General features: G+C 31.5%; 2 protein-coding genes across 2 annotated transcripts in view; one reads left to right on the top strand and one right to left on the bottom strand.

Moving 5' to 3' along the window:
* LOC136986154 (chaoptin-like) overlaps positions 1-12,310 on the top strand; it is a 59,198-nt gene extending 46,888 nt beyond the window's left edge. The window contains exons 2-6 of the mRNA XM_067283638.1: positions 4,216-4,323; positions 4,437-6,590; positions 7,049-7,887; positions 10,768-11,183; positions 11,720-12,310. Of these exons, the coding sequence (XP_067139739.1) occupies positions 4,437-6,590; positions 7,049-7,887; positions 10,768-11,183; positions 11,720-12,027 (3,717 nt within the window). The 5' untranslated portion in view covers positions 4,216-4,323 and the 3' untranslated portion in view covers positions 12,028-12,310. The remainder of the gene's footprint in view (positions 1-4,215; positions 4,324-4,436; positions 6,591-7,048; positions 7,888-10,767; positions 11,184-11,719) is intronic.
* Positions 12,311-19,326: 7,016 nt separating this feature from the next.
* The window catches only part of Pdk1 (Phosphoinositide-dependent kinase 1), a 51,383-nt gene continuing 45,710 nt past the window's right edge, over positions 19,327-24,999 (bottom strand). The window contains exons 11-14 of the mRNA XM_067283596.1: positions 22,792-23,028; positions 22,474-22,571; positions 20,775-20,829; positions 19,327-20,692 (exon numbers count right to left, since the gene is read on the bottom strand). Coding sequence (XP_067139697.1) covers positions 20,591-20,692; positions 20,775-20,829; positions 22,474-22,571; positions 22,792-23,028 — 492 coding nt within the window. The 3' untranslated portion in view covers positions 19,327-20,590. The remainder of the gene's footprint in view (positions 20,693-20,774; positions 20,830-22,473; positions 22,572-22,791; positions 23,029-24,999) is intronic.

The following is a 24,999-nucleotide window of genomic DNA, read 5'->3' as shown; positions in this document are numbered from 1 at the left end:
CCTCTTTGCAATAATTTACTTTGGTTTTTCCACCGAAATTTTTTTTTCTCCTTTTATTTTTTCTCTCTTTTATTCTTCGGTTTTTTTCCACTGCAGAAAAGGGGGAAAACAAAGATTAGATAAGCAAACAATCTATTTTGACCACTTACACATCTTTTTTAATGTGAAACTTTCGTTCTATTTCTATCGAGAATTGCTTTAAACTCTCATTAAATATTAAGGAAATGTTTTTTTTATGATAATGGATTGTCCCCTACTTTAATGCCCTTTTACTATTTTGGAAATGATCAAGTTTATATTTATGTGTAATAATCAAAAATGCCTTCTTTACTCCAGTGTTAAATTAAAGGTGACTCGTAAGGCATTTATTTTAAATTTACCTTCCTATAAATCTAGATGATGTTGAAGAATTTTTTCTCTCCTACTCCTCTAATCTAATGAGTTTTTCCCACTTTCTTTAGCTTAGTGAATTTTATTCATTTTCTTTCTAACCTAGTGAAAGTTCTTCTCTTTCTAGTCTAGTGAATTTTCCCTTTTTCTTTATATTTCTTTTCTCTTTTTTTCTTGTAAAGTTTTCTTTTTTTCTAGCCTAATAATTACCTTTTTTGTTTTTCTTAGCCTGGAGAAATTTCCCTTTTTTTTCTTAGCCTAGTGAATTTTATTCAGTTCTTTCCAACCTGGTGGTGTTCACTAGACTATTTTTTTTTCTTGTCTAGTGAAATTTTTCTTTTTCCTAGTCTAGGGAAATTTCTTTTTCTTAGTCTAGGGAAATTTCCCTTTCTCCTCGTTTAGGGAAATTTCCCTTTCTTCTAGTTTAGTGAAATTTCTCTTTCTCCTAGTCTAGGGAAATTTCTCTTTCTTGTAGTCTAGGGAAATTTTCCTTTCTCGTAGTCTAGGGAAATTTCCCTTCTTTCTAATGTATTTTAGTTACTTTTCCCCTAACCTAATGAAGTTTCTCTTCCTTACCCTAGTGAATTCTTCTTGTCCTAGTGAGTTTCTTTCGACTTCCTTCTGAATTTAGTGAGTAATTTCTTACTTTTTCTCTATTCTACTTGATTTCTCCACTTCTTACTTATTTTCCACTTCTTGTAAATCGAATATGCATGGAATATTCGCCCCTCATACACTGAAAAATTTCCCATTATTAGTTTTATTCCTTATATTTTATAGGAAAATTCGGAATTTCGTGGAGTTATAAAAGTTACAGTCGTTAAAGGACACTTGCATTTACATAATGGTTCAATGATACATGATAGGGAGGAGTTAAAAGCGTTAAAAATTTCCATTGTGAATAGTTTTCCACTGTCTACTGTATTCCAGTTTCCATTATTAATAATAGTTCGGTTGCGATTATTGTACATATAAATTTATAGTTGAGTAGATTAGAGTAAACATAAACTGTAACTGTAAATTTCTGAGTTTTCGAGTACTTTCATAATTGCCCTTCATTGTAAATCACTTTAATGGCTGCACTTCGTTAATAATTCCCTTAAATGATTGCATTTCAATAAAGACTTCCTTCGATAATAATTGAAGATTTCTTTCAATTATTGACTTCATTAAAGATTTTTCAATGACCGAAAGGCACTCGAATGGGGTCAGTAAGTGGAAATGTTAATAACAATTATAGAAAATCTCGAGTGAAGGGCAATCACTGAAATGAAGCTTCAATTTTAAGAAACGTTCACTGAAAGTACGCTTCAACTTTAACGAAGAGCAGCCATTATGGAGTCTTTTTAATGCTTGCCCTTCGTTAATTAAGGGGTTTTCTCTAATAACTGAAAGCGGTCTTCAGTAATAATTGCCCTTTATCGATTGCCATTGGCTTTCGATTATTATCTTTCGTTAAAGATTTTCTTCCTCTGAACGATCGCTCTTCAAAATTTCTAGAACGATTGCTCTTCTTCAAAACATCTTTTCAATAATAAATTCCCTTTCGTTGAAGATTTCTTTTAATAATTGAAAAGAAATCTTCAACGAAAGGACATTTATTATTGACATTTTCTATTTAATGACTGCCGTTTACTTTCACTTTAAGAGCTCTTTCAATTATTGAAGGATACTTTTAATGAAAAAGAAACTTCCTTCCAAAGAAATCTTCAAATAAAAAGGAAACTATTCAGAGTAATTTCAACAAGGAGCAGTTATTAAAGGTCAATATGCCCTTCATTAAGTGGTTGCCCTTTAATTAAATGCGGTAGAACCTGCGTAAATCGGTATTCTTCCCCAGCTTTTGTTCTATTCGGGTTCCGTTCTGTACAGGTTTCACCGTTATTACTTTGGCGAATTTTCAAAACAAAGGTAACTATTTTCGGACACGTGACTTATAATCTTATAAATAAGAATATTTGGTATTATTTTACATATTTTTCTTTCTAGAATTATTTAAATGATGACATTTCAAAAATGTTTAATAATTTAGTATTTACTTTCAAAGCATTTCTATCATTGAAAATCCGATTTAGATGTTTATGAATATTTAAATTTATAATATTTGCTAAATTAATTTAAGTTTATTTATAAATTATTATTAATTTGAAGTAGTTTTCATAGGGTTTTTATCTTGGTAGTTTCATCTCTCTCATCTTAACTTGCAATTTTATCAGAAGAAAGTGAGAGAAAGAGAGATGGAAGTATAGAGATAATTGAGAGTACAGAAAAGGAGATGAGAATAAAAAAAGAAGAGTAAAAATAGAGAGAAAGATGATTGAGAGAGAGTAGCGAGATGATGAAGAGAAAGATGATGGAGAGAGGAATGATGCTAAATTTAGAAAAAAAATATATCATCGTTAGCTTGTTAAATTCTTAAAATTGAATAAAATAAAGAGGTTAAATTTATTAAATTAGAATTCTGTAAACAATTCTGCACCGTGAAGATGTATAGAAATGTATTCTACTCGAGTTTAGGAATTTAAAAAACAAGAAAAAAAAAATATTGTTTATCTCGATGCAGTTTATTTTGGAAAATATTTCTTTGTCGAGAAGTGAGAGAGGAGTATTTTATAAAGTGAAACAAGGAGCAAATAAAAAGCTAAAGTGATAATGAATTCTTTTCTAGAAAGAGAAAGTGTTTTTGCTTCACATCATCGATCGTTTCTTCGCCTTGGGAGAAAGTCGTTACCTACTCTCTGCACGTTGTCCCACATCTCGCCAATTACCTGTGACATTTTGCTGATGAGTAGAACAAATATCTGCTTCGCTTCTATTCTCTCCCCTCTTGGGAATCTGAGAAATGGCCAAAACTTGCCAACTCAATACACCATTCCGAAATATTAATTGAGAAACGGGTTGTTGCAGACCGAATTACCGCCTTTGTTTACTTAACTTACTCTTTGTTTAAGTGTTACGTGGGTTATAATACATTCTAAGCCACGACTACTGTCCCACTAAATAAATATCTAATCCTGATATTCTGTATAATATATCCCCGACGTACGCCACATTTCAACCAAACACTGGGAATTTAACAAATGCTACGGTATTTTGGAACCTGTATAATTGATTTAGGGCAAGTTTCCGAGTAAAATAACCCGTACCACGCATAGAAAAATTGTCAGATTACTGATTTATGCATATAAATTATACATCTATAGTAGATGGGTGCGATGATTTATGCATTGAAATCACAGATCAATAGAGAGATAAAGTATTGCGATTGCTCTGTATCGTCGATGCCCTCCCCCTTAGCGATTTACACCAAAGAATACAGGCAATAGAAATGTAAAATACCTAAATTCTGCTGGAAAAAAGTAAGAACTTGAAGCAGTTTAAGCGCAGGAAGAAGATAAGAAGTTCCTTAAACAAGACAAATTACAGTTTCAACTAATGTCTGGCATTATCTTTATCTTCGTTCGCTCTCATAACAGAGATTTATCCAGAAATTAATCTAAGATCGGGAGCCGAAAGTTAGAGGAAAATTAATAATTACCTTTATTATAATGAAGACACTTAAAACAACCAACTTTAAACGCGTGTTTAATTAATATATATATATATATATTTAAAAAAGTATATAATTAATTGTATTACTTCTTTATTATTAAAAAATAGTAATAAAGAGTGAATGATGTAATTGACTTTTCTTTATCTTCGGTATTCTTGACAGAAAGGGAATTTTTCAACCGTCACATTTCTAAGCCCACTTAGAAGTAGAAGGCCAAAAAGCAATCTTCTGTAAATCTCTAGTGTCAGCAACGTTATCTTTTCTTCTTTCAGGTTCATTTTAAAGAGAAGAAGATCGTCTCAAAATGTGAGCGTCAGACTATGAGAATAAAATGCACCGCTAACTTTTTCTTTCAAAATCTTTTTCCTCCATGTTAAAAGGTAATGGCACTTTCTTAAAAAAGAAAGAAAAAAAAAACCTTAAATCTACTCTCCATTTTATTATTTTCTCCTTCCATCAACAGCAGAATTAAAACTTTACTTCTTCTTTACAGATGCCAATAGAGACTACCATACTGGTAGTTCTTCTTCTACCTTTTTTGGAAATCTCTTCGGAGCCCTGTTTTTTTAATCCATTATGCACCTGCACCTTAAGCCAAGCTGACATTATGTGTTTAGGTGTGCCGTTTTCTTTTCTACCGGACATACCTACAGACGAGCTTTACCAGTTGAGCATCATGAAGTCCGATTTGCTGGTACTCACCAACGATTCGTTGAAGGAAAGCAAAATATCTTCGTTAAGAATAATGCATAATAAATTATCTCAGGTTCTCCCCAAAGCTTTCAAGGGTACGGAGCATTACTTAACTTCCCTGGATTTAAGTTTTAATAGATTAAATGAGATTCCTAGTTTATCCATCAGGAAGCTCTACCATCTTCAATGGCTCAGTTTGCATAACAATGACATTGAAGAGGTGAAGACGAGAGAGGTGGCGAATTTCGGCTGTAAAAACACGTTGAGGAGTTTGTTTCTAGGTGAAAATCACTTAACACAGATTAAAGATGGTGTTTTTAGCAAATTATCGGCGTTAACTTCTCTAGATCTCGACAATAACTTGATTACAGAAATCGAAGGGAGGCCTTTTCCGCCATCTTTGGTTACACTTACACTTTCGCACAATCAACTAACCTCGGTGCCTTTGTATGCTTTATCGAATCTAAAAAACCTCAATTGGTTTCAAATAGGTGGTAATTTATTTCACGAAATCCCCCAAATCCTACCGATACCGGTCAAACAAATGGAAAAGTTAGATTTCAGCAATAATTTAATAACGTCACTTCCTGAGAACTTATTTAATTCGTCTTTCAACATACGAGATTTTCATTTAGAATTTAATTTTCTTAAAACATTAAATAATTCAACTTTTAATGGATTAAAACTGGAAAGACTTTCCTTATCGAACAATCGATTGTCTTCCTGTTCTTTAGATTCTTTTCGTGGATTAGAGTCAACTTTAAGAACGATCGACCTCAGTTTTAATCTGTTTTCTGAAGTTCCTTCTTGCCTCTTTAATCTCAATCAACTCACGCATCTTTATTTACGTGGAAATTTCCTGAAAAAAATTAAGCAAAAAGATTTCGGACGTTTTAAGAAAGTGCTTCAAGTTTTGGATCTTTCGAGTAATCTCCTGAAGAGAATTCCATCCGAGGCTCTAAACTCTTCAACGAATCTTCTACGCTTGAGTTTGCAAGACAATCTCATATACCAGATCGGCAAAGACGATTTCATCTGGGCCGAATCACTCACCAAACTCAGTTTGGCCAGCAACAAGATAATGGACCTCTCCGAAGATGTCTTCGGCCATCTGAAGAAACTCAGAGAGTTGAGGCTCTCCTACAACATGCTCACTTTTGTTGATCCTCACTTCTTATTGCCGATTTCTGAAACCTTAGAGATGTTAGATTTCAGTTATGCATTCACGGAACATGTGACACTGCCAAGGATTCGTTTCGAAGAGCTTCGTAGATTGAAATGGCTCCAATTGGACCACAACACTCTCAGCAATCTCACCGTCTCACCTTTGATCAGTCTTCCAACCCTTTTTCATTTCGATTTGGAGGGTAATCGTCTGACAACTGTCGATGGTTTGTTTCCCCAAAGCACCCACAAACACGTGAACAGTTTACTTCTATCCAATAACGACATAGACGTGATCAATAGTGGCACATTCACTAAATTCCCGTCTGTCACCAGCATAATTCTATACAACAATAAAATCAAAGCCATAAGAGAGGATGGATTTAGAGATATGAAACTCTTGCACACCATAGTTTTAGCCCATAATCAATTAGTTTACGTGGAAGATGGGAGTTTTAGAAATTTGAACCATTTAACTAACGTTTTCTTGCAGGATAACTTCCTGACCGTGTTTTCGCTCAATATTTTCAATGGAAGTGGTGATTCCTCCAACCCCATGTATCTCAATTTATCAAATAATGACATTAGAGAATTAGTGGTGTCACCAGAATACGAATTAGAAGACGATAATTTAGAGGTTAGAACTTTGGACTTAAGTCATAACAGCATATCAATTATACCCGAAGGTTTCTTGAGTCCGATGGGAGAATCGTTGTTTAACTTGTTCCTTTCTCATAATTCGCTCTCCAATATTACATACGAGGCCCTAGCAGATACCCCATTGTTACAAGTAAGTTCTCAAGTTAATACGTTAATATTTTTCCGACTAGAAATACACCAATTAATATAATTTTACACCCCATTAAAAGTATTATTAATCAGCCTCTACATGATTTGAAAAATTAGCAAAAAAGATGTACGTAATTTACAGTCAAACCTGTGAAAAACGGCCACCGACGGGGACACACATTGCTGCAGTATGGAGATTATTTTGTAAGCATTTCGGAAAGTAACGTTTCTGAAAACACGGGCGCCGTTTAGAGGTGGTCGCCGTTGGGAGGTTCGTCTGTATTAAGAAACATCCCCATGAGAAATCTATCAGAAAGTCAAATACAGTCGAACCTCTGAACATACTTGTTTGCGTTTCAAAAATGGCCGCGTTTAGAGGTGGTCGTCATTGGAGGTTGGGCTGTATAAGCACATTTTAATAAAAAGAGTAATTAATTAATTTTTTTAATGTATTTTTAGGTGCTGAGGCTGGATCACAACTACTTCACTTCGTTGTTCTCCCACGTCTTTTACGGTTGTCCCTCATTACAGATCATATCCCTGAGTGACAATTACCTAACAGAGATATCTGCCCAATTATTTTCCACTTTACAAAAATTGCGAATCGTAGATCTAAGTGGAAACAACCTAACAACACTACCGGACGATTGTTTTACTGGGACTAAACTTCAACAAATTAATTTATCGAGGAACTCCATTAACAATTTCCCTACAAATTCGTTCCGTGGTGTGAAACACAGCCTGAGTTTGGTGGATCTGTCGCACAATCTCGTGCAATCTGTAAAGGGATTAAGTCAATTAAGAGCACTTCAATCACTAAATTTGTCTTCCAATGCAATCAATCATTTGATAGATGGCGCTTTTTTCGGCCTTGATAACCTACTAGAGCTGGATCTATCGAATAATCTAATTGGTGAATTGGATCCTGAAGTATTTATGCCATTAAAAATGCTCAAATATTTAAATTTAAAGAACACCAATCTAACCCATTTACCGATTTTACCCTTAAAAAGTCTACGAAATTTAAAAATATCCAGGAATTACCTTTATAATTTATCTGATCAATCTTTTATTCACCTGGCAAATCTTAGACATCTCGACTTATCCAGAAATTATCTCCGAGATGTCCCGCGACATATTTGGGTCAGGATACCCGATCTATCATTCCTTGACATATCTCATAATCCTGTTGAGATTCTTACCACAGCAAGCTTTGTTGGGCTTCGTCGATTGATCTATCTCGATATAAGGGGTTTAAATTTGAAATTTCTCGATTCTGGAACCCTCTACGGACTCAGGTAACTCTTAATTATCATTTTCTACATCTAATTTATTAATTTTAATTATTATTACATAATTGTGTCGTAAAAAATTCCATACTCGTACAGGATCAATAGCTCCAGAAATCTTTACAGGGGGGTGAGGAAAGTAAACAATACACCTTACATAATTCTTTACTACCTGAGGCTTTACACGGGAAAGACCCCCAGAAGGGATGTTTACAAAAACGTTACATAATATTAGGGTCTAAACCATTGTATGAGGAGGTTGCACCCCTTAATCCTCCACTGTTCAAGTGTCTAAAACCCTTGAACAGTGGAAGATTCAGAGGTGCGACCTCCCTTCCGAGGTCCCTACTGCCTCAGAAGGGAGGTTGTACCCCCTTTTGACAAAATAATTTGAAAATTGCAGCCAAATAAGCGCAAAATTCATCTCTTACATTCTAACCACAAAAGAGTGTAGTTACAGAAAAGTGAATTATTTAATAAATTGAAACTTTTATATTTATTTAATGGTTGAATTTCGAATCCATTTGTATCTGGCGATTTTTTATATCAAGTTGGGAGCCGCGAGCTATTCTGGAGTAGATAATGCTCTACTCTATCAACTTTTAATACTAGATACAGGAGCATTAAAGATAAATAAAGTCAGGAAAGATCTAGATTTTTATAAAATATATATTTATATATTATAATATTGAATATATTTTTATTCTGATGTATATATACGTTACTGTTTTTCAAAATAAGATATATATATATATATATATATATATATATATAATTCAAGTTAATGCAAATATACAGCTAAAAACTATATATTATAACTTTAAAACTCAAATCTTATGCAATAATTTTAATGTTAATTGACTCAATTTATAATTTAAAATATGGGTTAATGTAACCCTTGGTGCCAAGATGGCGGCTCGTCTCCGATTCCAGCAAGGAAACAGTGGGACGCACGTTCTAACCTAACCTAACCTATTTTAATAAATTATCATAATTATTAGCAACCAAGTTATTAAAATAGGTTAGGTTAGGTTAGAACGTGCGTTCCACTGTTTCCTTGCTGGAATCGGAGACGAGCCGCCATCTTGGCACCTAGGGTTACATTAACCGAAATATGTTTACAATTCTATTAAGTGTTCTGTAATTTTTAAAATAATTTCTAAGTTCAAATTATGAAATTTTGTACAATATTTCTCAAGTGTACACCATTCACTTAAATATGAGGTATGTTTTTGTGGTCGTTGCTTTAAAATTGGTAAAAAATCTTCATTTTACCGAAGATCTACTGCAAAAGATGTGAGAATCCTTCAACAAATGATTAAATTTTTCAAAACTGTACACACAAAAATAACAAGAATGAACCTAAAAGAATAGAAAAGCCGTATATTGAACTGTTACTAAGTGCTGTCATTGTCATAAATTTAAATAAAAATTAAAATAAATTCAAAAAATGCAAGAAGAATTTACAACTCCATTAATTCATTTTTTTTTAATTTGTAGAAATTCATATTTTCCAGAAAAAAAAAATGCATATTTTTTCCTCTCTTCTGACGTAGTTAATTCTTAAACAAGCAGTTTTAGAAATGATGTACTCATCGTCTCATTAAAGCTGAGTTTGCTGAACAAATCCCCCATCAACTTAACAATTAATGGACGTATTTGATAATGGCAAGTTTGAATAAGAATTAAAAGAATTTTTTTATTAAGTCAGAGAATTTTTTCCCCTTTATTTTTCTCGAATATAACTGCGGATACAAACTTTTATTACTTTTGCTTCTTCTGAAGAGTTCCTGAATGATAATGTTAAAGGATACGTTTTAAATATAGTTATTTCAATCTTTTAATATTTAATTTTACTTATCCTACAAGAAATTATTCACCAGGACGTCTCTTTAATGGTCACCTTTGCGACATTCATCAATTCCGCTTCTCCATCACGTTTGAATTCACGAGAAGCGGCCCCGTCCTTTTTTTTTTTTTTTTTTTTTTTTTTTTTTTTTTAAATTTAAAGAAATGCCACGAGTTTATTTTACTTTTTCTCGTGATTTTTGTGATTATTTAAGTTTAGTGTTTGTTAATATTATAAATTTATAAAATAATTTCTTATTGCTAAAACGTTTTCGATATTTGAAGGACTTCGATCCGCCATTTTACATGATAATTATATGCAGCGTTTTATAAAATTGGCATAAAAGAATGTGTTAAAAACATTTATAGCTTATTTTAATAAATACAAATGATCCTATTGTTATTTAAAGTACAAAACGAAAAGCCAAATTCTTTTCCGGGCTATATGGCTACATAATTACTAAGCAATTTGGCAAGAGGCACGCCACTAGGCTGCCATCTCTTGTTAAATATAATAACTATAAATATTTTTAATTACTTTATTTATAGTTATTATATTTGACAAGAGAGGGCGGCCTGGCAGTCTTCCTCTTGCCAAATTGCTTAATAATTATTTGTCTTTATAGCCCAATAAACAATTTGGCTCTTTATTTTGAATAGCTTTTTTGTAAATTTTTCAAAATGACAGAATTTCTTATTCATCTTAATGTATTAAAATATACAAAACATTGAAACATAAAAAAATTCCAGCATTGAACCTTACAGCAATTCAACATTAAAGTAGGTTGCTAGTATTCAAGCATTGAACAACAATTTGAATATTGAAATATTACAACATTTCATCAACGAAGCTTTAATTTTAATGTTCATATTACAGCATACGAGGCACATTTCAAAGTACAGTATATGACACTCAAGCATTCAACATGGCGGCATTCTTGAATTTCGGCATTATTGCAGCAAATACATGTTAAACATTGCTCGAGTAATGTTTATTACTATTATAATTGATCTTAATATGTGTTTTGTTTTTAACTTTAGATATTTAAAAACTCTAAAAACTGGAACGTACGCTTCAGTCAGGACGTTTCGCCTTCACGATTTACTTGCAAAGTGTTCGTCGTTGAGGCGTTTTTGGATAGAAGTAGAAGAACCAATGTTGAATCATCAATTACAATGGACTTTCGGAATAAAACTGAGAGAATTAACAGTAACAGGAGAGAAACTAACAAAAATATTTCCGGATGCATTCTTAGGATTACAAACTCACGAACTGATTTTAAGAATAACAAATACTTCCATTAATACTTTACCCGATGGTTTGTTGAAATATCTCGCTGATGTTCGATATCTAACGCTGGACATACGAGGAAATCAATTATCTTCCATGAAACCTGAAGTACTTGCTTTAAGTAGAGAAAGCTGCACAACTTTCAGCAGTACAAAACATATCATAGGTAAACTCCATGTATTTTTTTGAAACTTTCTGATTTTATAAACTTCAAATTTACAAATAAATTGCTAGAATTTTTAAAAGTTTTTCTGAATACAAAAAAGTATGGGAGTGATGTGAAAATAATTATTTATTTACTTTTTAAAAATTTCTTTCGTGAGATGGCAGCACCGACTAACGATATTTTTATAGTGTTTTTAACACTTTTTTTCGTTGCCTTCTTTCAAATATATTTAAATAATTAAAAATTAAGTAAAATTTATAATTTTTAAGATTTTTATTATTAGAATTTATACAGTTTCAATACAACTTAACCGTGAAGTGCATCTGTATGAATGTAACATATCGATTACTTAATGCATCAACATAAATTATTTTCTACTTTACTTAAGTAAAAATACTTCAAATAAAATATATTAAAGCTTTTTATTACTTATAGGGAATTTCTTACGCCGGAATAACCATTTATTCAATTTAAAACATAATTTTTTTAATATAAAAAGCATTTTTTCTGAATCTCATTCAAACTTTTTGCTTCAGGTGGCATTATGCTGGAGGATAATCCATGGATTTGCAGCTGTGAAATTCTATGGTTAGGTCATTGGTTAAGAAGATGGATGAGGGAAACTTTTCGAGCTCACATCTTGCCATTTGATGCAGCATTACACGTGCAAAGTTTAGCTAGAAAGAGTATGTGCACCATGCCCGATGGAAAGATGAAGATACCGCTCATAGATTTACGAAGAGAACACCTCGATTGCCAAAATACTACGGATCATCCGCATTTATCTTCGGTTTCTTTCATCATCAGCATCTTAACCGCATGGAAACTATTCATGGGAAGATGATAGGTTCAATGAAAAAGAAAAAAAAAACGATCAGCGATTCATCCGAGGCTCAAATCGATCGGATTCATCATAGACTATAGTGAAGATCACAAAGTTTCAAGGTGAAGATCAAAGGGTTCATTGAGCCGACATATCAGTATTCTATTTGAAGTTAGATCGTGTTTATGAGACAAAACCAAAACAAAAAAATGTATGTTGAGTGGGTGAAATGTCCCACCTCGAAATTCCAAAATTTTATTTTTACACTTTTTTACAGAAAGTAAAAGATGTGTTTCAATGTTTATCTTTCTCGTAGTTTGATTTTTTTTTCTCCTGGAAAGTAGAACGTAGTAAGTTACAAAAGAAAAATCAGAGTTTTTCAAGCATTGGAGCTTCGGTATCTTAAGGGCGATCGATATCAGTCTCTACATCACAAAATCGAGTTGTGCAGAATACGGAATGTACAATTTTATTTTGTACATTTGATGTGAATACTACCCACATCCCGATTGAAATTACTGACATGGGAACAGAATAGACTTGTATCCGAGTTTGGCTTGTCGTTAGATCTATCCATTCCTGTTGTATATTAGACCAACGTGGGGAATTACTTGCTATACCTAATCCCAAGAGGTTATTGACTGTAAAGCTGTAAAATGGAACGTTTGAATCACGAAATTTAACTAGTCATTGGCGTGATGATTGTCTTACTTGTTATTACAACATTAAATGGTTCATTTAAGCAATTTATTAGGTCTTGCAGGCGTATTAGATAACGTAGTAGCAGGTTTATTCATTTTATTCTTGGTCTTTTTTTTTGTAATTTTTTATACTGTATTTAAATTAAAGTTACATTTAAACGGTGTAAACGTAACTAGCAATGACAGATAGGGGGTATACAGGCGGTCATTAGGCCTCAGCAATGTTAGGCCTTGTATAAATGAACAACATTTTGTTTTCAAAGTATATTTAGGATTTCTTTCCGTGAATGTCCGAGAAACATTTTAAAAAAACTGCTAAAGGGGATAGTCAAAGTCCCTGAGGCATTTTCTATGAAAGGAGGACTGTCATATAAAGAAATTAAATAAGAAATTCTAGATTTTATGGAATAAAATTTACAATATATTACAGGTCCACGCATAGGATTTTTAAAAGGGTGAAGTTTTAATTTAGTGAATTTAATTTTTTAAATTCTTCCCAAATGGAGAGCGTTAAAACCCCCAAATTACCGCGTGCACGGCCTTGAAAGAGTGTAACATTCACAAAGATCTTCAAAGTAGATAAGTAGTGTTATCCTTTGGAATGTCCTCGATGAGAACTGTAGAACTTAACAATGATAAAGTACGTTTTTCGATTGCAATTCGGGATAAAGATCAACGTTTCGACTTAATCCTTAAAACAGAAAACGAAGCATCAGGATCAGAAATGGGTGAAGATGGAGCGTGAGAGCAACTGGGCTACCATTTCAAAAATAAAAAAGAGTAAACTACGAATTATTTTTTTATTTTGAAATAAAATAATAATGGATAAGGCACGACAAAGAAACATTTTTTTATAAAAAAAACCTCAATAAAACACAATTCGAAACTTAAATTTTTGAATTTTATCAAATCACATTCAGCGCCGCGAAATATTAGCGGCAGGCATATGAAATAACGATTAATTTCTTTAATTAATAAAATGATTATGATCGATAAAGGAATAAAATTATTATTAATAATTATTCTAAAATTCAATTATCAATTTTAACATAATTATTAATAACTCTATTGTATTAAGGGTGTTTTCAAAATTATTTACTTATGTTTTAAATAATATTTCTGAAATACGTATTTAAAAATTTATATTGTTAAAGGTTAACAATCTCAAATAATTTTTAACGTTAATACAAAAATTATAAAGAATATTTTTTTAATTAAAATTTACACGTTTAATGCTAAGAACGACAAATTATATTAGATAGATTACGTGCCTGCCATTAGATGGCGCTTCTATCTACAGTTGTTCACACATCGACTGTCAGACGGCGCTTCAGTTCTTTTAACAGTAGTAATATAGCATTTATATTGTTTTTTATATAGAGGTTTCCTTTTTCTATTGTTTATTAAAAAAAGAAGCACAAACACAACGAAATCAAGTTAAATTTTTTGAAAGATTATCACAGAATTAGCACATAAAAAGATATTTTATATTTAGAAAAGTTATTTTAAACTTTATTTGCATCTTAATAAATATTAAAACACAGCTGGCAAGGACTTGCTTGACTTTCCCATCAATCGAATAGATTAAGTTTCCCCATCTACACTGGATCCGGGTTCGAATTCGATATAATTGTGAGACGATTCGGTATAATGGCGCCATTCTTCCAAATTACGATATTGTCAATGTAAAGTATCGAAATATTTTCGGTAAGAAAGGAAAAGTTCAAACAATTCGATCAAACAAGCCTAAAAATGTATCCGTGTTTTAACTATCTTTAACGAGGTGTGTTGCAGAGCCGTAACATGTTCAAATGTGCAGTAATGTATTGACAGTAATGTGATTAATATCACAATTCAAATTATGATTTTAACGTCTAATCAATTCGAAACAATGCGACGATATTTCACACCGTTCGGTTCTATAGATTAAACGGGAATGCTCTTGGCAGGCAGATTGATTAACAAGCTTTAACATTTACAGAAACACGTAATTGTAGAATTATTTACGTTATTTTTAGTACGTGAAATGAACTTTCTAGTGTTACTATTCTGTTAAAGTCGTCTTTCCATTGACGTAAGATACATCATTACTTATAGTTCTAATGTAGAATTTGTCTGTTCGAGTAATTTTTTTTCATTTAGTATTTCGTGTCTGAATAAAGGACTCTTTAAAGAAATATTTTTTTTTTTACGGATGTTCCCTATTAAATCGATGGTCAAGCTACTCTTAATACTCTTCTGTGAATGTAATAATTCTTAGAAATGGGCGGTATAATTATGATTATGGTAAATCTATTTATATGAATTGTAAAAGAAGCAAGCTGTAAATAACAGACGTGGATTTACGGAAATGATTTTATTATTGCGATTTTAATAATGCGAACAAAGTAAGATTTTCTAACAATATTTTCAAAAGTAAATAATTATAGTAGTGCTTAAAGTTTGCTTTAAAGTAAGAATCGTCAATAAAAATGAATATGAGTGATATGTCAACGGTAATTTTGCCGTTAATCATTTTAATGAATGCTCCTGTGGGGCAAAACTACAAGATACGGCAGAAAATGAAACCCAAACCCACGAGTAAACCAAGCTTGTCGTTCTTACAAATGGGCACGGGTGAAGATTACGATGAATTTGAGCAAAAGCAAGATATATCTAAACAGAGAATATTAAAAAATTCAAGACACGAAGTTACGAAGGTTTCTTCGTTTATAGAAAATTACCAAAAGTACAGGGAGTGGTATTTTAAGCAAAAATATACGAATAAGAAGCTCGAGAAAAAAGGCGGAATGGAGCAAGCAAGAAAATTGAAGAAAAATTTTAAGTTTTCGGAGGAGAGTGGCGATCAAAGTCGTTTTAATAGAATGCTAATTGGCCCAATCAGGCAGAAAGGTGATGGAAATAAAATATTAAAAGGTAGAACTGGATTGAATAGAAAGCTTACTGAGTACGAAAAGATCATATCTAAAAAAATGGGTCGTGCGATTTCGATAGCATTGGTTGTTTTCGTTATAGTGTCGTTGGTGTCTCTTGTGGCTACTGCGCTCGTACACATTTTCTCTAAAATATTTCACGAGAAACCAACTAAACAAGATGAATACGAAACACCTCAACGACCGAAGTCGATCTTCCTCATTGATATTGATTCATCTCTGCGTGATGAGAGCGAAAAACAGAAATCTGGGTCAGTTTTTTCCGTCAGTTCAGAAGAGGCACATAAAGAAACAGTTTCGCCATTAGAAGAAACACCGGAGGGCAAAGATACTGAAGAAACGTCTCCTTTATTACTTCCCAAATCAATATCGCAAAAAATTCAAAAGGATAGGTATCATTCCTCAACTGTACAGATGATGGTCGAAATTACAGAATCCCGATGATAAAAGTCCTATTTTTGGTGCTGTAGAAACCAAATATAGCTCTGTATCTTATTCTTCCAGTAGCTCGTCCGAAAAAGAGGAAGAAACCGAATTAGACACCAATGCCAAATTTTCTGAACATCAAAATGCAAACCATTTATACAAAGATGAGGTTTTTTATTTTCTAAAATCTTTCGGAATGCCATCGAAAGACGAAAAACGCTCGCCTGCCGTCACAAAGACGAATCGGGATGGTAATGCATTCCAGGACATAAAAACACGGAAAATCGATAATTTTAATAAGGAATGTTGGCTGGAAGAGCACCAAATTCACAAACTTTCATTAAACAATCAAGTGCGCGACTTGTACACAGTTCATACCATCAAACATACCAATTTACCATCAATTCTCCAAGTAAAAAATGAAAGCTTGAAGAATTCCAACTACATTACGCACTCGGGAGATACGTACGAGAAATCATCTAGAGATCGCGGTCTTAATTTTAAAGATTTTAAAATTAAGACCGCGACCGCGAAGATAATGAAGGATGGTGTCGAGGTGAGACAAAGAAGGAATGCACGTTAGAACACAACACACATTACAACAGAACTAAAATAACAACAGTAACAGTAACCGGAGTAACAGTGACACTTTCCCTTGACAGAGTTCCCATAACTCAACTCACCCCCACATAGCAGAAGAGAGGGCGCGACGATCACAGGGGTAAAAGGTCACCTTCATAACTTCCTAACACCTTCACTATCGGTGTGCCCGGAGTCTGCGTATACACTGAAACTAATCATTTGATAATTTTCTTTACAAGCACTCGCATCCGTTGTGATATATATATGTACAGTACATACATTGTGTTATCTGTCTTCACTATTGTAAATAGTTCCCGGTGGTTCTATCTAGGCTTTGTTTAGTCCAAGAAGCTTGATGTTTGCTTCGTGGGAGAGCCTTTGTTAAGCCAAACAATAAAGATGAATCGCACTGAATTCTCATTTCTTTTAAGGCATTGCCGCATTCATAATTTGTATAATGTTGAAGTTACGCTTGCAATGTGCACCAAACCGTTTCGTCTGAAGACCGGTTTGATTCGGTTTAATGGGAAGTGGCAATTCGACGTGTGGGTGATTCCAAAGGATATGTCACCAGGGAGGATTTTCTATGGTAAACTGGCTCCCATTTAGGTGCTTAATTAATGGAATGTGGTCACGACAAGCAAGTGATCTACCAAATGGATCGACCGGATGTCGTGTGGCCTCTGTGGGTTTTTCTATGTGAAACTGGCTCTACCACTCTAGGAACTTGGGATCAAATCTGGTTGGGTCAAAAACTCCCAGAATTTTTTGGGGATGGTGGTCTGGATACATTAGATCCTGTCCCTCACCACTTGGCTACCTCTGTTATGGGCCTGGCCAAACCCATAATAGTCTTCTTTTTTAGTAAGCCCAAGATGGGTTTTGCCAGGCCCTCTTAGTGCCCATGGGGTGGAAAGTTTTAAAAAAGTAAGAATATAGAAAATTTTCTGCATAATTATTATGGGTTAATGGTGATGACCAAATGGGTATGGGGCCCAAAATTTCCAGACTACTGTCTGAAAAATTCCTGACATCATTCTAAACTCAAAAATGGATTTCTCAGAAAATAAGGACTACTCTAATTGCACTGACCATCTGGCTGTCAATAATAAGACTATAGAAACTGCCATGACCATTAAAGAATACATAAACAAATAATAATTCCCAAACTAACCCAATCCTGAAATCAAAAATAAAAGAAAAGAAATAAAAACTTAAGAAATGAAGCAAATTAACAAAAATATGCAAATCAAATTCAGGTGGGATCCGAGTCACTAGTCGGTAACAAAGCACATTTGTTTGAGACCAAACTCGTCGTTAGGTCTCACAACTAATAAAAAAAAATCCGCATTTAAAAAAGTCTCAACAGAAAAACCTCATTATAATAGGCACGAAATTATAAATTAGTTTCACAAAACTCAATCTTTCCATAATGCAAACTACGATAATTTAAACAAATCTGATTAACCTTAACTATTCAAACAAAACAAAACACAAAAAATAAATCATATAACCTAGCACAAATCCCACAAAATCCTTCTGAGCAGAAATTCCAAATACAATACTTAACTGGGCTGCAATTTGAAATTGCAACCTATACGTTCCCACCGTCGTCTGTCCTTCGTTAATCCGGAGAGCAAAGTTATATAAAAATTGCGATCAGATATGAAAACTTTAGGGGACGGAGACTCCAATTATGTAGTTAATACTATACATAAACTTTTGGTCTGGACTGGAAGTCACATTTTTAAAAAAATCAATGATTTAAAATTTCATCCCGACATTGTAAATGATGTCACACTAAACAATTGATCATTTTTAATGTTTAAATTTTATAATTTGTAATTTTTGTAATGCTTAGCTTTGTTTTGTAGTGTAAGAGGGCATATAGCTGAAAAGTGTAACATGAATAAAAATATAAAGCTATTAAAACTAATTGGAAATCTTTTGACAGTGATACAATTCTATAGATTTCATTTTTTTGGTGTATCTTCAGAAATATCGTCGTCATACAATTAACGTATCCTCTAGTAAACATAGATGATATACAGGTTGTCGTAAAGTTACTGTGCAGTGAAAAATTTGTAATGACATTAAAGTTGTAAGTATAGTATTGCATCCAAGACCTATAAGTTGTATGTCCCATATTTCCACTTTGCAGTAGATGACATTATGACTTGCTCAAGATGTTCTGGTTATTGGAAGACTTCTTTGCCAATCACATAATCTCCTGTGAAATCTGGCCTGCTAGGTCTCCTGATCGTACTTCCCCAAACTTTTGGTCTTTGGGGATATTTCTGGCATTTGCCATAGGAGAAACTGCAATACCATACATAAAATTTCATTTGTATTAATAGACTTTTTCCACTTCACAGTAATTTTTCAGACATGGTACCTATAACATTCAAACAATAATCTTAAATCCTACAATAGTTTTGATAAACAAAGTTTTGTGTTTGTACTACTTATCAAATGTAATTACAGTTTTTTTTATGAACTAACTAATTATTATAGAATGATAGGCACAGCTTAAGGTTATGTAGCTAACTGCAAAAAATCCATTGCAAGTACACCTAATGCTCAGATGTGTGTGAATGAATTCCATGTAAAATGTTTTATACGTAGAGTTTATGCAAACTTGATTAAAGACTTTGGTTAAATAATTATTACAAACAAAATAAGGGTGAAAATTAATTTATTACTGTTCAAAATACTGTGCCAAAATACAATTTGCTGCTAAAAAGTGAAAATAAAAATTATTTTAACAGCAAAATGACTTTATACTACAGTATTCTAATTCTATAATATATGTTTGATGATTTTACAATAAACAATTTAATAGATGAAGAACGTTTATATGTTGGGAAAAATAGAAATTAAAAACACCTTTACTTAACTGCTAGGGTTTACTTTTTATCTATACGAAATATATTTAAATTTCCTATTACATATAAACTCTAAAAAGGGATATTAATCGTATTTTGAAACAATTTTCACCATGCCATATAACGAGAGAACACGTAAAATGTCAACGCATCATAAATGTGACATAAAACTTTCATCTATTGCAAAGTACTAATTCCCATCAAACACTCAATCTAAATGTTTGAACATCAAAAATGCAATTGTGTTTTGTACATGCGTGAATTGTATCACTAAAATGCAAATCGTATTGTATTTATTTATAGATAAATATAATATCTAATTTTAAATTCAAATAAATAAATTTTAACTGAATCAAAACTACAAATGTTTTAAAAATGAAACATATTTAATACATACAAACACACACACACACACACACACAAATTATAGATATATATATATGCATATATATTATATACATACATACATACATATATATAGAATACATATATATTTTATTTATTTATAACAAGCTATAGATTCAGATATTTTGCATATCTGATATGCCTAAAAGTTTTCACCTATAGCCTGGAACTACATTTAAATTGCATGGTTTTTCACATATAAATACTTAATGCATATTAATTCTGATTTTTAACAAAAATAAGAATGGAAAATAAATTACTGTTGACTATTTTAAACCCTAGCAGTGTGTTAAAAAAGTGCTATTTACTATCCAATTACAAAATACAGATTCATTTGATTATAAGTCACAAATCACTCATTCCTCATACTGAACGAATGCCAAATAAACTGGAGGGCCCAATTTCTTAGAAGGAATTACTAACTGTGCATTAAAATAACTACTCTCCAATCTGGTGAAACAAAAGCATGGTATTCTATTTTTTCTTTTTTTTTTCCTGTTTTTAATCACTCCATATTTATCCAGTTAGTTTACTATACATTTCCACCATAACTGCATGGTGAACTAATAGATTGCAGACATTCATGCATTACTTTTCCTGCATATACAGTATATTTGTATACATATACATAGTAGATAACTTAATTGCTATGTTAGGATTGTTGAGAATAAGTGGCTTTACGGACTTCGTCGATAGCCTGACACCACTTGAGGGCAAATCCATTTGGGTCTTCTAAATAATAGGTACGGTTTGGCTAAAACAAAGGAAAAAAAATGAATTTCTTTGAAATGTTTTATACTCATTTACATGTAATAAATATGAATCAGAATACTTACAGTATGAACAAAAAACGTTTTGAAGTTTTTTGGTTCTGGCCTTAATTCCGGAGACCTAAATAAAAACTAAGTTATCAGAATACATCAAAATCAAATCACAAATATAAAATGTAAAAAAATTAATTAATAACTGAATGTTCTTAAAAAGTATATTTTTGAAGAAAATCTATCACAGTTCTAAAAATTTTTTATTAACTAACTGCTTTTTTTTTAATGCAATGAAAATAATTTTAACTGATTTTTTAACAAAATAGAAATTTTTAATAAAATAAAAAAAAAAAAGAATTATTATTAAAATGATTTTTGTAAATTAAAAGAACTGAAATCTTAAAAACACACATTAAATGTAAGTTTTCAATACTATTAGCGTAGTATTTAAATATACAAATGCTCGCTGAAAGTTCACACATTTTAAAAATACAGTAATATAAATGGTAAATTGATTCTATGAGGGGGGAAAGAAATGCTGGAGATTGCAAACATGATCCAATTAAAATAATATTAACCAAATTGATAAAATTGGGTTTCATTATAAATCATTTTGTTAATGTCGCAGTTTCCAAGAACCTATTGATTGTTGAGTGAGGACTTGCTGAAATTGGAAATGTGACCAATTAAATATCAGTTATAAAAATTGGATTTAGAAATTTTGAGATTAAAATATTTTCAATTTTTAAGATAATATAATTTATATAACTATTTTTAACAATCATCAAAGATTACACTATAAATGCACTTCAAAAAAAAAAAAAGTCTTAAACTACTTCATCGATGTTTCTAGATCTACTCGAGTGTTTAATATTGTGAATTAAAAGATGAAATGATTGAAATAACTGTCCACCCGAAGCAATCTAAGAAAAATATTTCGGGATAAGACTGCACTAGCAACATTCATATCTTCGATTTTAGAAACAGCCATTTAGTTATAAACGAATCGTTTGAAAAGTCTAACAAAATAAGAATAATGATGACGTCATTCTCGTTTGACTTTACATACGTACCCTATATTCGATGATAAAAATTTTTTAAAATGACCAATTAGTAACTTTTTATGTAAACAAGAATTCGTGAATAGATATGAATACAAACATTAGTGAATTCCTTGTTTGTAACCTTCAGTTTCTTAAAAAGTTGTGACCATTTTATTTTTGGATATATTTTGATGTAAAAATGTTTCACTAAATTCACAACAAAATATTTTCATTCTCTAAAAAACTCAGTGATGTTACATTCTTTCTCATTTTCACTTTGAAATTACTATTAAAAAACAATTTAATAAATTCCATCATTATCAAATTCAAAAATACACATTAAGTCAATATGATCAATACATGTTTCCTTGTAGAGACCTTTCTTCCTTTCTAAATAACAAATTAAATTAACTGATCTTCCACTATATAAATAAACTATTTAAAGGATAAACTATATACGCATCATTTAACAGAAAAAAATAAAAATAAAACAAAGGAAAAAATATGCGCAATACATTCAGCAAACCAGAGCTTTGCAATATATAAATCTGTATGTGTAGTTAATATATAATTTATATTTGTTATTTGTTTAATTTTAAATGTAATTTAATTATGCAGGCTTCTATATGACTTTCCATTGCAAATGATGGTAATAAAGATATCTGTATTAAAAATGTTCATTTCTTATATAATTAAAAGTGATTTAAGTAGAAAATCAAAATACTTGCCAAGGAATTTGCCCTTTCAATACCATATTTGTAGGGTCTACATAATAAAGATGTGGACCTGTTGTTAACAGTAGCATTCGTCTTCTTGCAAAAAGTCCCTAAAAATTTATTACATTAACATTCATAAATTGAGAAGAAACATTGATAAAAATGTGTACACACATTTATATATACATATTGAAAATGCATAATACTTTATAATTGAATTAATATAATTTTTATAATTTAAATAAAAGGCTTATATCTAAAGGAATGATCTACTAAAAATCAAAATCATTTTCAGTGACATAATGAATACATACATTTTTATTTAAATACCTTTCTTTTGTCTACTAATCCAAACTTTAATATTAAATTTCCTTCAACAAATCGATGCCAAATATTCTCTTGACTCTGTACTTCTAAACGACGGTTATATTCCTCTGGAGAAATATCTAAAATTGATGGTTGTTTAGCAGGTTTGTTATTCTGCTCATCATCATCTTCTTGTAAAGCCAAACCTAATAATCTTGTCATTTGTTTATCATCTAAACCTGGAGTCAGATGATCTGGTACCTTTGATTAATAAAAATTAAAAATTGCAGAATATTAAATGTGTCATTACTTATTTTCACAAAATTATTTTGTTTTTGATAAAATAAAACTTGTAAATGTAATTAAAACCCTTTTTTCCTGTTGTATGAAAAAATTCTCAAATCTCTTCAAGTAAATACATAAGAGTAAATCTATGAAATTCTTTTCTTGCTAATAAGAATGAATGCCCTTGCTAAATACAGTGAAATGTCAGTATAACAAATTTATCTTAAATCTCCTGCCAATTTCCTATTTAGCTACATGCGTAAATGTTTCAGTTTAATAAATACACAGTTCCTACTCAAATTCTCTGACCCTCACATTTCTTACGGTGTGGAATATCGATATAATAAAACAGCATTTTATTTACTGTGAACATTGAGTACATCTATCCCACTTTTTGCACAGTTGATATGTTTCAAAGACTGCCACATTAAAAAAATACAGTAAATACATCCTGTAGAAAAATGTTTGATAGAATCCACAACTTCAATGTAATGAAAAAATAAGCAATTTACAGACGAAACACAAGCTTTTTATTTTATCATAATTTAGCATTATTATTTGTATGTAAATCTAGTAAATAGATGACAGCATAAAATCAACAGACAGTATTCTTTGATATACAAATAGTACTGTACTGTGTTGTGCTTAAAATAAACTCTTGACTTAGAAACACATAATTTTAAAAACAATCTTTCAACAAAAAGAATAACTTTCTTAAACAGCAACATAATTTTAACAAAAAGTTAAATTTAAAAATTTTTTCCCTCGTAAAAAAATCGATCATGTAAAAAAAAGAATTAGTTCTCTTTTGTCAACCAAATTATTTCAAAATTGCATAAAAATACATTGTATATAAAGAGGGATAGTGTGAATTTATACTATAGTTTCTCTAACAAATGCATCTAATTTATTGCAAAATCTTTTTATTTTTTTTACAAAATGGACAATGAAAATACAGAGAAACTTCTTACTATTAATTCTCTTTTTTTCAAAATACAGATAATTAGAAAATAAAAAATTAATTACAATTCACAAAACACAAGAACTATTATATTAATGTAGTTTTAGCTTTTTCTCCTCAAGTGTATTTATTTTCATTTCAATCTCTTTTTCTTCCTTTTCGTGATCTTTTCTTAACATTTTCTTGTGTTGTTTTAAATCCTTAAGTTGTTGTGTAAGTTTTCTTTTTTCTTCAGCCCTCAATGCCTGCTGCTTCTGAACATCTTTTTTTCTGTTGCAGAGATGCAATATATCGCTGTCTAAATCCTCTGACTGTTAACATTTTCTGGTCTATATTTATTTGATCAATACCACCGGCAAAATGGGTCCCATCATAAACTAAGTGTTGAGCAACTGAACTTTCTTCCTTAAGATTTCAGTCAACAGTAATTTGTTAACCGAAAAACCACTCTGAACACTTGCATTCCCATGTGAGAAAGAAAGAGAAATTTTGATAATAGACCATAGATCTTGCAGTTGCCTATCGTCCTTCATAATTTCACAATAAAATGTGTCCAGACCATCATCATCACTCCTTTCAGATATGAAGTCCTCAAACTTTGTAGAATAGGGTTTTATGGATACTTTATTGCAGATGAGAAATGTGCCGTCAAAGCAGTTCTTTTGCTTTGACAGCACATTTCTCATCAATCCTGTCTGTATCATGTAGAACCTCCAGTAAAATATTGAAACACAATTTTCCAATATTTGATTGCATTTTAATAATTTCTGGATCTAAGCTGCTCAAAGCCTTCACACATTTGTATTTGACAGGTCCCTTCTCAATCTTGTGTGTCATCACTTTCAGCACATTTCGACAATCTCTTAGAAAACACAAAATATCTTTATTGCTTACTTTCAATTCTTTTAAAACCTTTTCTGCTCCAAAACCAATATCCAAATTCTTCAGATGTACCAAGTTTTCATTAGCATTTAAATCGTTTGTTG

The sequence above is a fragment of the Centruroides vittatus genome, unplaced genomic scaffold (genome assembly GCF_030686945.1).
Source record: "Centruroides vittatus isolate TY-2023 unplaced genomic scaffold, ASM3068694v2 scaffold_1014, whole genome shotgun sequence".
Lineage (NCBI taxonomy): Eukaryota > Metazoa > Arthropoda > Arachnida > Scorpiones > Buthidae > Centruroides > Centruroides vittatus.
This window is presented reverse-complemented; position numbering and strand designations above follow the sequence as displayed.